Below are 14,463 nucleotides of genomic sequence, written 5' to 3' on the forward strand. Positions count from 1 at the left end.
TCTCTCTCTCTCTCTCTCTCTCTCTCTCTCTCTCTCTCTCTCACACACAATGTAGTGGCCTTTCAGAGTAGATACTGCAAATTCCCAGCAGAGGGAACTATACAGCACAGTTCCACTGTCCACAACCATTGTGTTTTGAAGTAAAAAAAAACAAAAACAAAAAAAAAAACCTATAGAGTGCATGAATATGATGTTATAAAAACATTTTCTTGTTAATAAAAGGATGTGAATGTTTTGTGTGAACCTTGTTCTTTAGGAAGCTAGTCACAAATCAAGTGCAACGCCCCGCCTGGGAGGCAGCGGACTTTGAAATCTTTCACTGTAAAATGAAAGTAAAGGGAGAAGGAAATTTAGAATGAAAGAAGTGAGATTGTAGGAAGCTATTCGTCACTTTCAAGAAGACGCTGTGGTGTAATGAATGAATCTCAGAGTCTCAGAATGAATTCGCATGTTTTTGAAGATCACAGGTAAGACTCTGGTTAAAACAGAATGTTTAGATCATTGTCAAGCCAAGCATGTTTAAGTTAATTTCTTCATTTTACTTTTGTTAAGGTGTTTTAACTTGCATCTTGTGTTCACAGTGCTGTCAAGAAGTCTTGTGTATTTGAGCCATACAGGAAGCATAAAAACATAGGCAAATGTCTAATAATCAGTAATGAGCACTTCCCTGGTGAGTATTATCAGCCTGAACTATAAAGTTGTTTAATCTCTGACCTTCTTACAGTGCTATTTGGAACTGTCCTTTGATACATATCTGCCCTTTCGAATGGCTACAATCATTTTAAAGTTGAACTTAATGCTACACTCTAGGAAGAAAACAATTATATATAGAACCTTAAAGGGTTATGTCATATAGGCTATAGAACATTTTAAGGTTCCCATCATGGGATCATTTTATGGATTATGTTTTAATTAATACATTTTTGTATGAATCTATTTTTTTTATTTTGAATTAGAAATCTAATAATCACTACAAAGAATAACCTCTTGAGTACAAAAGTATTATGTAATCATTTAAGACAATTCTCCTTATATTGAAACTATTGGCATTAAGTGTTCTTTAAAATTAAATCAAGAACCCTATACATAGAGTATACTGTAGTGTGACTAATCTAAATTTCAATTTAAGTGTTAACTTTGCCTCTAATCTTGATTCTTGCTGACTTAAGCTCTTCTGTTTTGAGTTCTAATCCCACAGTGGTTTACAGTCTTGAGTTTCTATTCATGTGATTTTTTAGCATGCTAGTCCGGTGTTGTGGCATTTCACAGAGTATCCGTTCCTGAAAAAAACCTCTGGATTTTTCTAAAAACTGTTTAGTGATAATGAATGGTTGACTGTAAATTATATCTCTGTACACGGTTACATATGAAATAAATAAATGGGTGATGGGTTTCAGTAATAGAAATAGCAGTCTCCGAGTTATTGGGTTTGAATCAGTCTAATGAATCCCACACTGATTCAGTGAGTGATTTATTAATTTGAGTCATTCATTGAATTTAAAGCCATCATGTGCGTTCCGTCTGTCCGATAACATCAAAGTACCACGATGACATCGCCAATGACATCAAAGTACTTTGATGTCATACACCGATCGATCGGTCTGTGCTGTGCTGCTTTAATTCAAACACACCTATTCTTTTCGGTCATTTTCAACTTTCTCGAAAGCTCTAAAAGAATCAATGGAATTGGTAGAAATGAAACTTAAACCAAAAACATTCCCTATACATCTATTCCTTAGTTATGCCTTCTTGTTCCAGACTCACCACGTTTGCATAGGAAGGGCGGTTCAGTAGATGAACGCTTACTGTCGAGCACGTTCAAGTCCCTCGGTTTTCAAGTACAGGTGGAGAAGAACCTGTCAGCAAATGAAATGATTAGTGTGCTGAGAAAAGGTACAGTACAACGTCATTTTCAGAGTTCAGGATGGGTCATAATGCCTGTATTCACTTATAAATTTGCCCTAGTATCCAAGGAGAACCACGCAGACAATTCCTGCTTTGTGTGTGTACTGATGAGCCACGGAGAGGAAGGAACAATCCTTGGATCGGATGAGTGCTGGATCCATGTCAAAACTCTGACCTCTCTCGTGACGTCTGACCTCTGCCCTAGTCTGCGGGACAAGCCGAAACTTTTCTTCCTACAGGTAACAGCGCCTGCAAAAGAGAGAGAGAGAAGCATTTCAGAACATTTTGTCTGTGGCTAATTAATGTGTTATTGGTTTGATTCCATATTCAGGCCTGCAGGGGAATGGAATTTGACCCTGGTGTCGAGGCAGACAGTGAAGAAGCACCGGGGGAATTTATGGGAATATCGGACGTTCCCGAGGCAGATTTTCTCTGCTGTTATTCTACAGTGGAAGGTTTGCATTGCACTGACAGATAGTGGCATAGTTGATTGCTTTTTTTTTTCTTTTTTTTTTCCACTTTCAACAAATGTATTTGAAAACATAGGCCTTTTTGTTTCTCTACAGGGTACTACTCGTGGAGAAATCCAGAAACAGGCTCTGTATTTATCGGTGAACTTTGCGAGATGTTAAAGGACTGTCAGCTAGAGATTATTCAGATTCTCACAAGAGTAAATCATCGTGTGGCTTTTCACTTCCAGTCTCACACCACAGACCTGGATACACACATGAAGAGACAAATGCCGTGCTTTGCCTCCAAACTGACCAAGGATTTTTATCTTCATGTGGCAGAGAAGAAAAAGAAATAATTTAAATTAAAAAAAAGATAATTTTCAATCACTGGCAGCAAGTCAGTGATGTGGTTTGCAAGGAGAGGCAGCACTTTATTAATATGCTAGTCCTCATATGCAAATACACTTCATTATTAAATATATGTTAATCAAATGATGTACAAGATGGCATCTGAAAAACATAAGCACATGCAGTGAATTAAATACTTCAGGATGAACTTCATTCATTTGTTTTTTTCTCTCTTTTTTCTTTCCAAATAAAAATGGGTGCAAACCAAAATATGACATTATTCATAAGAGGCAAGTGAATATCTGATGACAGATGCTAGACTTATGTATATTTCACTCTTTTTTTGGATTATTCATATCATGGTCTTTAAAATATAATTACTGTACATAGAGACAGTATTTTTTCATAGGAAAAGTTTGAAAGTCTGGGACAATGGTGAAACAATCAAATCTATACATAAAAGGCACTTGATTTGCATGGTAAAAATTTGTAAAGTTTTATGTGACCTTGATAGCAAAAGAAAAGAGGCCTGTTAGCTTTAAAAGAAATCAAGCCATGACAAATAAAGTGTCCGCACTAAAGAACCCTTATGTCTTTTAGTTGGAATAACTAAAAGTGAAAGACAACTTTTGATTAACGGTCAAGTAAAGTAGAATTATTGACACTTGATGAAGGGTAGTTTTCCTCCTCTCTCTCTCTCCCTCTCTCTCCTGGTCCTGACTGTTTCAGAGCTCTGAGAACAGCCACAAGACAAAACAACTGGATGGTGAGGAAAAGGATGCTGTGCCAACACATAATAGAAATAAAGCTCAATCAAGGAGAACCAAGTTATAATAAGAACCACACAGGTGCCAAAAGTTGCCATCCAGGCAATAACAGAACACGCCTCTATATCTGAGAGGTTTGAACTTCAGAAAGGTTACAGGATGAACCACTAGGTAACGCTCAACACAGATCAGACACTGAAACAGAGGACGACCAGTGATGATAAGTCCTGTAAGAATAGTCCACACTATCAAGGAAATTTCAGATTTATACCTGAGAAGACAGATGAGACAGTACCGACAGAGAAGAATCTCACAAACAGAGAGGTTGAGAATGAAGAACTCTGCTGAAAGTCCATTGCCTGTTCCTGTTACTATAAGCCATATTACACACATAGGAGTTGGTAGGAAAATCAACAACAAACTTATGTATGTCCAGTATTCATGAGAATAAAGGTCCACTGCAGTGTTATTGAAGTGATCAGAAGAATTTAATCCATCAGTGGGGGAGATCTCAAAGGAGACGTTCATATTCACTATGCATAAAAAAAAAATAAAAAATAAAAATAAAAACATACAAAACTGTTAAGTATAGGCTACTTTAGAAATTTAAGTCACGTATTTTTCCAGTAAATGTAATGAACTCTTTATTAGGAATACATTACAGTACTGTTCTTATTAAAATATTTTCTTATTCGACAAGCATGCGCACGAGTCTTTGGAGTTTAGGCTATAAGTAGGCCTACTCGTTTGGAGATTCGACAAATAACTGTTGCTGAATTAAAAATGCTAAATTAAAATATGCGCATGATTTAAATTCATAATATATAAGCCTACAGAATATAGAATACGAAATGTTTGTCGAGTAAAAACACTTCTCACCGTTCACCTCGCATTTCTCAACGTTGACGCGTCTTCATCATACTGTCTATGGTCTTCATGTTCTCCGTAGTGGCGTAGGCCTACTGTGTGTGGACCTATTTTTTTACAGTCTGGTGTGGACTGGCATGACAATCTTCAACTTTATGATTGTGAAGTGCGTTAAGGTAAGTTTTTTGATCGCGATTTAAAAAAAATAATAGGCTATAGTCCTATCAATATTTTCTGATTAGACCAACTGAGACATTATTTATGGAAATAAAAATCCGTATAGCAGATTTGTAACTATTTTGTGTTGTGAACATAGACTGTAAAAAAATAGGTTGTGAATCACGTCATGTTGGCGTGCGCGTGAGTGTGCTCGAGACAAATCAGTTCAAATCAAAAGGCTGAGGTAGCTATACCAGTACATTTTCCTACTGTTTATATATTTCAGAGAATATTTATGGTACCTGTATGTAAAAAAAGTGCAGCTAATTGTTTTTATTTGGAAAACAATAAATTCATTTGAAATTCATCATTACCCATCACCATTGTTTGCATTTCTGTTTGATTTATAAATGAAAAAAGCAAAGTTTGTATGCCTTTATTTTCTCTCTAGCTTTATTTTTCTATGTGGTTCTTTGTTTGGCCTACATTAAAGTATGTTGCTGGTTACTCTATTAGCAAAGCAGAAAATGAGACAAACAAAGCATTATGTCAGATAGACAAAAAGCATCCCTAAGAAAGGATAGCATACTATTAAATAGGCTAATACTGCGTAAACATTTTACCTAATGTATTAATATAAATTAAACAATACTGTTTTTTTCTTGCACTATAGATTACAAGCTGAACCAGGTGTTGAAATTTATGAAGACCTTGGTTTCAATTGATTACAGGTAAATCGTCAGTTCTTCCATTATTCATGCATTTGTGTGTCCTAAAGCAGGTGTTTTCAAATGTTTAAAAAAATATGATAACCCCCTCGAAAAAAAAAACCCCTTTACTACAATATAAAAGCAATGTATGAAGATATTATATGGTTTAAAAAAAAAAAAAAAATTGAAATACATTGTTTGCTAAATAATTGGCTCGTATATTGTCATACATACATAAAATACATATATTTATTCTATTGCAGATTTGTTTTTATTTATTTTTGTTAGAATAGGATGTGGATGGAATAGAATAACCACAATTAAAATAACCACAATAACATAGGGCACTTGTTTTTAGTGTACTACACAAACAATTAACACGACATGTTATGACATTCTTTACCCATGAGACAAAAATTGAGTTAAAAATGAATATCAACTACGGAGACCTACAAAAGGGCAGTTTGCCAACCCTGTGAATGAAGAGAAGTGGCTGCACAAAACCAGGCAGAAAGAAACATGTAAGACTCATTGATTCCAGTTCCTTGCTGGCAGGAATTGATAGAATATACTGTAATGCTGTGATTGAACTGGGAACGTAAGTGATTACTAAAGCCACAGTAGTTATTAGAATGATATAAAACGCTCTTCTCTTCATGTGGTTTTCCTCCTCTCTCTCTCTCCCTCTCTCTCCAGGTCCGGGCTGCTTCAGAGCTCTGAGAACAGCCAAACAGCAGAAGAGGTTTATGGAGAGGATGATTATGAAGTGTGACAGGTACAGGCATTTAAAAATGTGCATAAAACATGGGTTTTCAAGTTCCAGAGACAACACACAACATATAGTGATCATTATCCAGGTAACAACAGAGCATGCGACTTTGTATCTGAGAGGTTTGTACTTCAGAAAGGTTACAGGATGAACCACTGCCAGGTAACGCTCAACACACATCAGACACTGAAAGAAACGGGCAGTGATGGTAAATCCTGATAAAAACATCATAACAGTCCATAGCCTTGTAAATACATTACCAAGCACAGCGTTCAGTGAGCGCAGACATAACATAATCTCACAAACAGAGATGTTCAGAGTGAAGAATTCAGATGCAATTCCTCTTCCTGTCCCTGTGACAATAAGCCACAGAATATAGGAGTGTGTAGGAAGACCAAACAGGATATTGATGAGATGTAATACAACATCATAGGGTGAAATGTGATAATATTTGTAAACATCGGTTATGTTACATGCCCCGTTTGTCGGAGGTGCTTCATTCGAGATGTTCATCGTGTAACTGTCTTTGCATTCACCTGAACAAAAAATAAGTAATAAAATCAGACTTTAATCTGCAGAAAACAACATATTATTCTAGAATGTAAAACATTAAAAACTTTTCATTTACAAAAATGACAAATGTTGTAAACACCTATCTTGACCCAGCATCTGATATTAAGGTTTTATTAATTAGAATATATATATATATATATTAGTATTAGTTTAATATTTTTTATATATTATTTTTTTATATTATATTATATTCACATATAGACCTCTAGCAGATTTAGCATTTGATCATATTAAGTCTTAAGATGTGTAGGTTTTACACTTTCATCGTATCATATTTTGTTTGTAAATGCTGTTATTATAGAAATAAAATTTTGAAGAAAGATAGTTGGTTACCAGAATAGTAATAGTCAAATCTCTCCACTCTCTCACATGAAATTTTCGGCTGTGGAGGAAGGTGATCAGTGCAGTTCTCACTCTGAATCCACAACGCTGCATATGTTATTTGTATTACCGTATGCAAATTTCAATATGCATATGGTGATTTATGAGTGTTAACATCATAGATCATAGAACTGTGAACATAAAACTTTAATGCTGTGACTTAAACATGACTTTGGAAGATGTCAGGACTAAGTGAGGAGATATAGGCACAGAAGTATGGAAGCTTGTTTCCGCCACAGAATAAAACATTTTAAAAGATAATTGCGACGTTTACATCTCGCAATTCTGACTTTATTTCTCAGAATAAAGTCGCAATTGCGTGTTATAAAGTCAGAATTGCGAGATATAAAGTCAGAATTGCGTGAAATAAAGTCGCAATTGCGTGTTATAAAGTCAGAATTGCGAGATATAAAGTCAGAATTGCGTGAAATAAAGTCGCAATTGCGTGTTATAAAGTCAGAATTGCGAGATATAAAGTCAGAATTCTGACTTTTTTTCTCGCAATTGCGACTTTATTTCATGCAATTGCGAGTTTATATCTCGCAATTCTGACATCTTTTCTCAGAATTGTGAGATATAAACACAATTGTGAGATATAAAGTCCAATTCTAATACCACAGAATAGTTTATAGTTTATGCAATTGCGAGTTTATATCTCGCAATTCTGACATCTTTTCTCAGAATTGTGAGATATAAACACAATTGTGAGATATAAAGTCCAATTCTAATACCACAGAATAGTTTATATCTCACAATTCTGAGAAAAGATGTCAGAATTGCGAGATATAAACTCGCAATTGCGTGAAATAAAGTCGCAATTGCGAGAAAAAAAGTCAGAATTCTGACTTTATATCTCGCAATTCTGACTTTTTATGAGCTGCTTAATTCATAAAAATGTAATTAAAAAAATAAAATAATATTAACAACTATTTAAAACTAAATCCATAAAATGACCCCATTATGGTAACCCCTTTAAAGTTCTATAGAACAATTTCTTCTAAGAGTGTTTATTGTGAGATATAAACACAATTGTGAGATATAAAGTCCAATTCTAATACCACAGAATAGTTTATATCTCACAATTCTGACTTTATAACACGCAATTGCAACTTTATATCGTGCAATTCTGACTTTATTTCTCAGAATTGCGACTTTATATCTCGCAATTGCGACTTTATTTCTCAGAATTGGGACTTTATTTCTCACAATTCTGACTTCATATTTCGCAATTCTGAGAAAAAAAGTCACAATTCTGACTTGATATATCGCAATTGTGAGAAAAAAAGTCAGAATTGTGAGATAAAAAGTCGCAATTATTATTATATATTTATTATTCAGTGGCGGAAACAAGCTTCCATACAGAAGTATAAGCTTTGTCACTAAAATGAATATGCAAAACCACAAACAAGCAAAAAATATGAGAAGCAATTTTTAATTTATAAGACTTTTTTTTTGCACCTAAAGACATGCATAGATTTCTTTAATACACAATAATATCAGGACAATATAACTCTTTATAAAGTAAATAAATAGATGAATAAGTGAATACACTCTTAGAAAAACGTTTCAGTGGGGTTCTATATAAATGAAATACACATACTTGGGATTTGTCCTCTGCATTTAACCCATCCAACACACATTAGGAGCAGTGAACAACACACACACTGCAAACTGTGAACACACACACCAAGAGTAGTGGGCAGCCATTCACTAGGGCACCCGGGGAGCGATTCGGAGTCAGATGCAATCTTTTATGCCAAAAAGGTTCTATAAGAAATGTTTCTTAAATGATTGCATAATGCTTTCATACTTAATGGGTTATTTTTTTTTCTAGTGATGCAGTTTATTTATGAGCTGCTTAATTCATAAAAATGTAATTAAAAAAATAAAATAATATTAATAACTATTTAAAACTAAATCCATAAAATGGACCCCATTATGGTAACCCCTTTAAAGTTCTATATAGAACAATTTCTTCTAAGAGTGTATATTTAAATATATTAAAATATAGTTATGTAAATTAAATATAACATCTATCGCTCTATCTAAATATGTCTGTTCATACCTGTTGGCAAAAGCATTTTCATGCCATTTATATCATAGAGGGAAGATTGACATTTATGTCAGCTCCATGGAAATCTGAGCAAAGGACCTTTGTTTTATTGAGAAGAACAAACAATGAACATGACATGACATCTGTTACCCACCAACCACATTTTGTGCAGTTCTGTTTAAATAGTAAGGTAATAAATGACCAGGGTTATGTCATTTACAGAGACCTACAGAAGGGCAGTTTGCCAACTCTGTGAATGTAAAGAAAAGGATGAACAAAACCAGGTAGCAAGAAAAATGTGAGACTCAATGAATCCAGTTCTGGAATTTTCTTCATTGGCAGAATATGTTGAAAAGCCACAAATAAACTCGGAACATGCATGAGTAATAAAGTCCCAGTAGATATTAGAATGAGATGAAACGCTCTTCTCTTCATGTGGTTTTCCTCCTCTCTCTCTCTCTCTCTCTCTCCTGGTCCTGACTGCTTCAGAGCTCTGAGAACAGCCACACAGCAGAACAGGTTTATGGAGATGAAGAATAAAAACTGTGTTATGTAAAAGTATGTATAAATTTGTATAAAACAGGTGCGTATAAGCAGAGAAAACACACAATAGATTGCAATCATAAGCCAGGTCAAAATGGAACATGCAACTTTGTATCTGAGAGGTTTGTACTTCAGAAAGGTTACAGGATGAACCACTGCCAGGTAACGCTCAACACACATCAGACAATGAAAGAAACGACCGGTGATGACAAATCCTGATAAAAATATCACAAAGTTCCTGAGACTTGGAAATATATTGAGCATTAAAGTAAACAACGAGCGCAGACATAACATAATCTCACAAACGGAGATGTTCAGAGTGAAGAATTCAGATGCAATTCCTGTTCCTTTTCCTGTGACAATGAGCCATACAATGTAGGAGTGTGTAGGAAGACCAAGCAGGAATTGGATGGCATATATCACACCATCATAGGGCAGTTTAGCTATGTGCATGGTTGTGTTGCATGTTGGAGTTTCTTCAGTTTCCATTGTGATGTTCATCATGTTACTGACTGTGTTTGAACCTGCACAAAATATAAATTTGGACAATCAAGAAGAGTCACAGTCATGTTCATCAAACCTTTTCTTTAAGAGACTGGTTCAGATTCATGTGATTTGGTGAAAAAACGCATTAGTGAAAGAAAATAATCATTTACTGTACAGCAATTATTCTCACAATGTACATTACTATTGTCTGATCCACATAAGAACATAAGTTGCATAATAACGCAAACCAACAATGGGTTATTACAATATTGATCCTGGGAGTGCAAGTTAGCAATAAACCACAATTAACACAGACGATAGACTTGCCATAAAGTAGGGTTATGCATATTAAAATACACCCTGATCAAGCAGTTTGAACCTCCATATTGTTAATATCGCCATGTTCAATAAATAATAAACAAACAAGATCTTAAATATTTTAGTGGCTTTCCCATCTGTACCTGCGATTACCATAACACAAGTCTCTTTCAAACACTCCTGAAAGCAATCAACTATATATTTAAAAACATACTGTCAGGATTCTGCTTTTACCACTTTGTGATAAGATATAATAAACAGCATTAAGACATATTTCCAAAACATTAATTCATCAAAAGTTACCTGAGTTTCGATGGATCAAATCTTCAAACTCTACCTTGTAAGATGAACAATGCAGTTCTGACTCCAGATTCCACAATACTGAATGTGTTGGCAATGAATGCAGCAATAAATAGGCAAATATTATGCATGAGCGGACATCCAGTTAAAAAGACTTGTGATGTTTTGTTTGAGTGTCATATTATATTAGAGAACTGGGGCCGTATGTATAAAGCTACTAAAATGTTACTTTCAAGTCTGTCAAAATTCTAAGAATGACGTCATTTTACTCTTATTCCTAAACTTAAGAATAAGTGTGATTCATAAAAGTTCCTAAGTGTTAAGACTTGGTCTCAGCTCGTAAATTATTTAAGAGAGCTGGAGAGGTCTCCTAACCTAAAAAAGTTTAATCATCAAGGTATTCTTTTTGTAACTTACCTTTAAGAAATTTTATAGCAATGAAATGGAATGAAAGTAATAATTATATTTTTGGCGACTGGAAAAATGCAGCAGTGCACCTGTGATGACTCGGGCCCTTCAGTCCACAGTTAGCAGCCTCGAACAGCACTATTGTGGCACTAACCACACCAAATATACAGTAGTGGCCAAAAGTGATGTTCAGAGGGTCATACAAGTTTGCTTAAACCACCAAATTATGAGGAAAATATTTTTATATTTATATTTTTTAAACATTTTAAAATATGAGGGAACAACAAAACACTAAACTTAGTGAAGTTATTTATCTGACAAAATTATTTCAAGTCACCTTTATTTCTACAGTGCTTTTTAGATAACAGGAAAATAATGCAACAAAGTTAGTCTTGGCTGTACAGCAGCTCTAGAAGAAAATAGTGTCATTGTCCAGCTTAACCCCTTAACTGTCACCCCCCTTTTTGAGAATGACATTAAAATGCACTATTCAAGCTTAAATGGTTGTAATTCAAGAATGCTTTGGAGTATAGACCCAAGTTTGGTCTTGTTTTAAAGGGGAAAAATAGCAGATTATTACTGAAGTGAAATCACTTCAAAAAATTAAAGTATGAAAAAGTTATGGAAGTTTAAATTTACATTAAATAAATATTATTTATTTTACAAAAAAAATACTATAAAATCAAAGCCATAAATCTAACCAAGTTGTGTACCAAATTTGAAGTTGATATCACAAAAATTGAAGTTCCCATGAGATTTTGTTTAGGGGTATTACCAAAAATAGCCACCGGGTGTCATTGAATTCCATTGAATTCAACTGTATGCATTCTACCATAACAAATTAATAAATTTCTGTCCAAATATCACTTCTGTCACAAAATATGGAACCTTGAGACTCAGACCTTTCTGACAATATGTGTTTTGTCAAGATTAGAACATGTTTTGATCATAAATTATGAAATATAACGATGCCCAAAAGGGGAGGAGCCTGATAAAATAATTTAGAGTACCGTTTCTATGGTAACACAATGTCCAATTTCAAAACAGTTTTCACAGGATGAATTCTGAGATCATAAGCTTTCAAATGATACCTAATTTATGATAACTACTAAAATATGTGATGTAATAAAAAAAGGCAATAAAAAAAGATAATATTATATTTTAGAGGATAATATGTATATTACACGTTTTAGAGGATAATATAATTTTTTTTTTATAGACAAATACTAGATTAAATGTTTTATTATGAACTTTTAGCATGAAAACCAAAGTTTCAATTAAAAAAAGTGTGTGTGTCGACTTTTTGTGACAAACGCCAGAAACGCCAGTTATGATGTAGATTTTTTGAGGTGCGCTCTTGTCATAAATTCATCTATTACTGTTCCTGCATAAATTGTAACAAAAAACAGTGCTGAAATATCTATTAAGGAGTCTTAGACCTTTCCAACAATATATAGTTTGTCATGATTAAATTAGGATTTAATTGCAATATAGTGAAGTAAATTTAGGCGTCCCGTATACGGGACGGTGACAGTTAGTAAGTTCAGTGTTGATTAATTTCTACCAGAAAGACTCGGAAGGCAAAATGACGTAACAAAGTATACATTTGTTAACAGCCCAGCAAGCAAGTATTGTGTTATAAAGTATTTTGGTGTAGGCCCTGTCCGTAGCTTGCAATCTGAGGGTAACAGAATCTGCATTTCCTGCCTGAAGACGAGGCAGGGGCGCAGCCGACCCCTATGGGAGGTATGGGTTAGGGTTAGGGTTAGAGTGAGGTATGGGAAGGGACCATCCTGGTGGTGGTGGGGAGGATGGAGGTGAATGTTGGTGTCAGCGTCTGCAAACTCAGACATGTTTAAGTACCGATCTTTTATACTACAAGTAGAACACGATTGGATAGATGAGAAGGTAATAAGTGATGTAACAATTTAGCCTTCCTGGCAGAACTTACGCTAAAGCTTTCATTTCCATTGTAAAAAATCATTAGTTATCTATTTAGTTCATTTATCTATATACAGCCGCTCTGGAGAAAACAGTGATGTCATCATCCAGCTCAGTTCTCATATAATGGTGTCAATGCAGGCAGATCAGTAATATTGTTGAATATTAAGTGACAAAAAAGCTACAGCTACAGGTTTTAGAAAAACTAAAAAACTCACAGGAGAAAAAAATTATACATTGTCTGCAACATAGTCATTTATTAATATTTCATTGTCTTCTCTTGTTTTTTCATGTGTTCATAATTTCTTTGTATGACAGCCTGGCTAAAAATTATGTCTGTACAATTTAGAATGTTTGTGTTATCACAAATAAACAATTGACTCCAGGCACAACTACAAAGTACGCTTACAAAATCTTTAACACATTTTTAATACTATTTGAATAAAGGGTGAATCTGACAATTTTCCTTCGCCTCATATTTCCACAGGGGATTCCACAGCATCAATACTAATTTGTGATAATTTTGCACAATGCAAAGCAATAAAAAAAATAAAATAAAAAAGAATAAACATTAAAGTTTCAGTGTCTTAATTAAATTATTTTATTATAATTACATTAAATGATTGGTGTCATGCTGCAGTGACTTCACCCTTGCAGCCTCACTATTGGCTTAATCAGTGGTTGAGGGCGGCCATTTTGGGTTGACATCATTGTAGTCCTTAGTTTGCAGCACTTAAGTCCCACTTCAGTCAGCACTTAAAGAGATACTCCACTTTAAAATGAAAATTCTGTCATCATATACTCACCCTCATGTTGTTTCAAACCTGTATGAATTTCTTTCTTCTGCTGAACAGAAAGGAAGATATTTAGAAGAATGTCACTAACCAGATAGTTTCTGGTCTCATTGACTTCCATAGGAAAACATATATAGCCTACTATGGAAGTCAATGAGACCAGAAACTGTCTGGTTACTGATATTCTTCTAAATATCTTCCTTTCTGTTGAGCAGAAGAAAGAAATTCATACAGGTTTGAAACAACATGAGGGTGAGAATATGATGACAGAATTTTCATTTTAAAGGGGAGTATCCCTTTAAGCAGGGACGTGCACAGACATTTTGAGGGGCAGGGGCTCAAGTGAAATAAAGGGCACTTCTCATAATTACGTTTTTTTTTTTTTTTTTTTTTAAACAAAAAAGTATATATATATTAACGCAACTCTAACTTCCTTTTTAAAAAATTAATTTAAAAAGTTAATTAATTTTATCTTCCTCAAACTCACGCAATTGTTTCATTTTCAAAAGATGTCTACAAAATAATCAGTTCACACAGAAACCATGGTCTCCTTAGTATTCACTAGGTTTATAGAGCAGCAAAGGAAACCATTCCACAATGTGCATGTTTTGAAAACATTTTCTATGCTACTAGTTTCAATATATTTATTAATTGTTTAAATACTTTTTGTTTCACAAGCAAAATAACTT

The 14,463-nt window shown here is 34.3% G+C and overlaps 1 protein-coding gene and 1 long non-coding RNA gene across 3 annotated transcripts; both read left to right on the forward strand.

Moving 5' to 3' along the window:
- Nucleotides 1–318: 318 nt before the first annotated feature.
- casp21 (caspase 21, apoptosis-related cysteine peptidase) lies at nucleotides 319–2,971 on the forward strand. Of its 2 annotated transcripts, XM_079847214.1 has the most exons (6): nucleotides 319–467; nucleotides 582–670; nucleotides 1,759–1,893; nucleotides 1,966–2,144; nucleotides 2,237–2,360; nucleotides 2,472–2,971. In XM_079847214.1, exons 1-6 carry the CDS (start codon nucleotides 415–417, stop codon nucleotides 2,711–2,713), a joined length of 822 nt encoding a protein of 273 aa, XP_079703340.1. In that variant the 5' UTR covers nucleotides 319–414; the 3' UTR covers nucleotides 2,714–2,971. The 2 variants fall into 2 exon arrangements, with proteins under 2 accessions (XP_079703340.1, XP_079703339.1); XM_079847213.1 differs by having other exon boundaries at nucleotides 371–467; nucleotides 1,759–2,144; nucleotides 2,472–2,917.
- A 1,492-nt stretch (nucleotides 2,972–4,463) lies between these two features.
- LOC307144703 lies at nucleotides 4,464–5,978 on the forward strand. The gene is made up of 3 exons (XR_013818813.1): nucleotides 4,464–4,515; nucleotides 5,172–5,229; nucleotides 5,905–5,978. It is a non-coding gene; the product is annotated as an uncharacterized lncRNA (long non-coding RNA).
- Nucleotides 5,979–14,463: the final 8,485 nt, after the last annotated feature.

The sequence above is a fragment of the Squalius cephalus genome (assembly GCF_949319135.1).
Source record: "Squalius cephalus genome assembly, chromosome: 17".
NCBI lineage: Eukaryota > Metazoa > Chordata > Actinopteri > Cypriniformes > Leuciscidae > Squalius > Squalius cephalus.

What these genes read in the sequence shown, in the direction of transcription:
- casp21 (XM_079847213.1), top strand. Translation starts at nt 415, where the DNA reads ATGAATGAATCTCAGAGTCTCAGAATGAATTCGCATGTTTTTGAAGAT. An exon ending in CAGTAATGAGCACTTCCCTG is followed by an intron (nt 671 to 1,758) that starts GTGAGTATTATC and finishes TTCTTGTTCCAG; the next exon opens with ACTCACCACGTTTGCATAGG. An exon ending in CGAAACTTTTCTTCCTACAG is followed by an intron (nt 2,145 to 2,236) that starts GTAACAGCGCCT and finishes TTCCATATTCAG; the next exon opens with GCCTGCAGGGGAATGGAATT.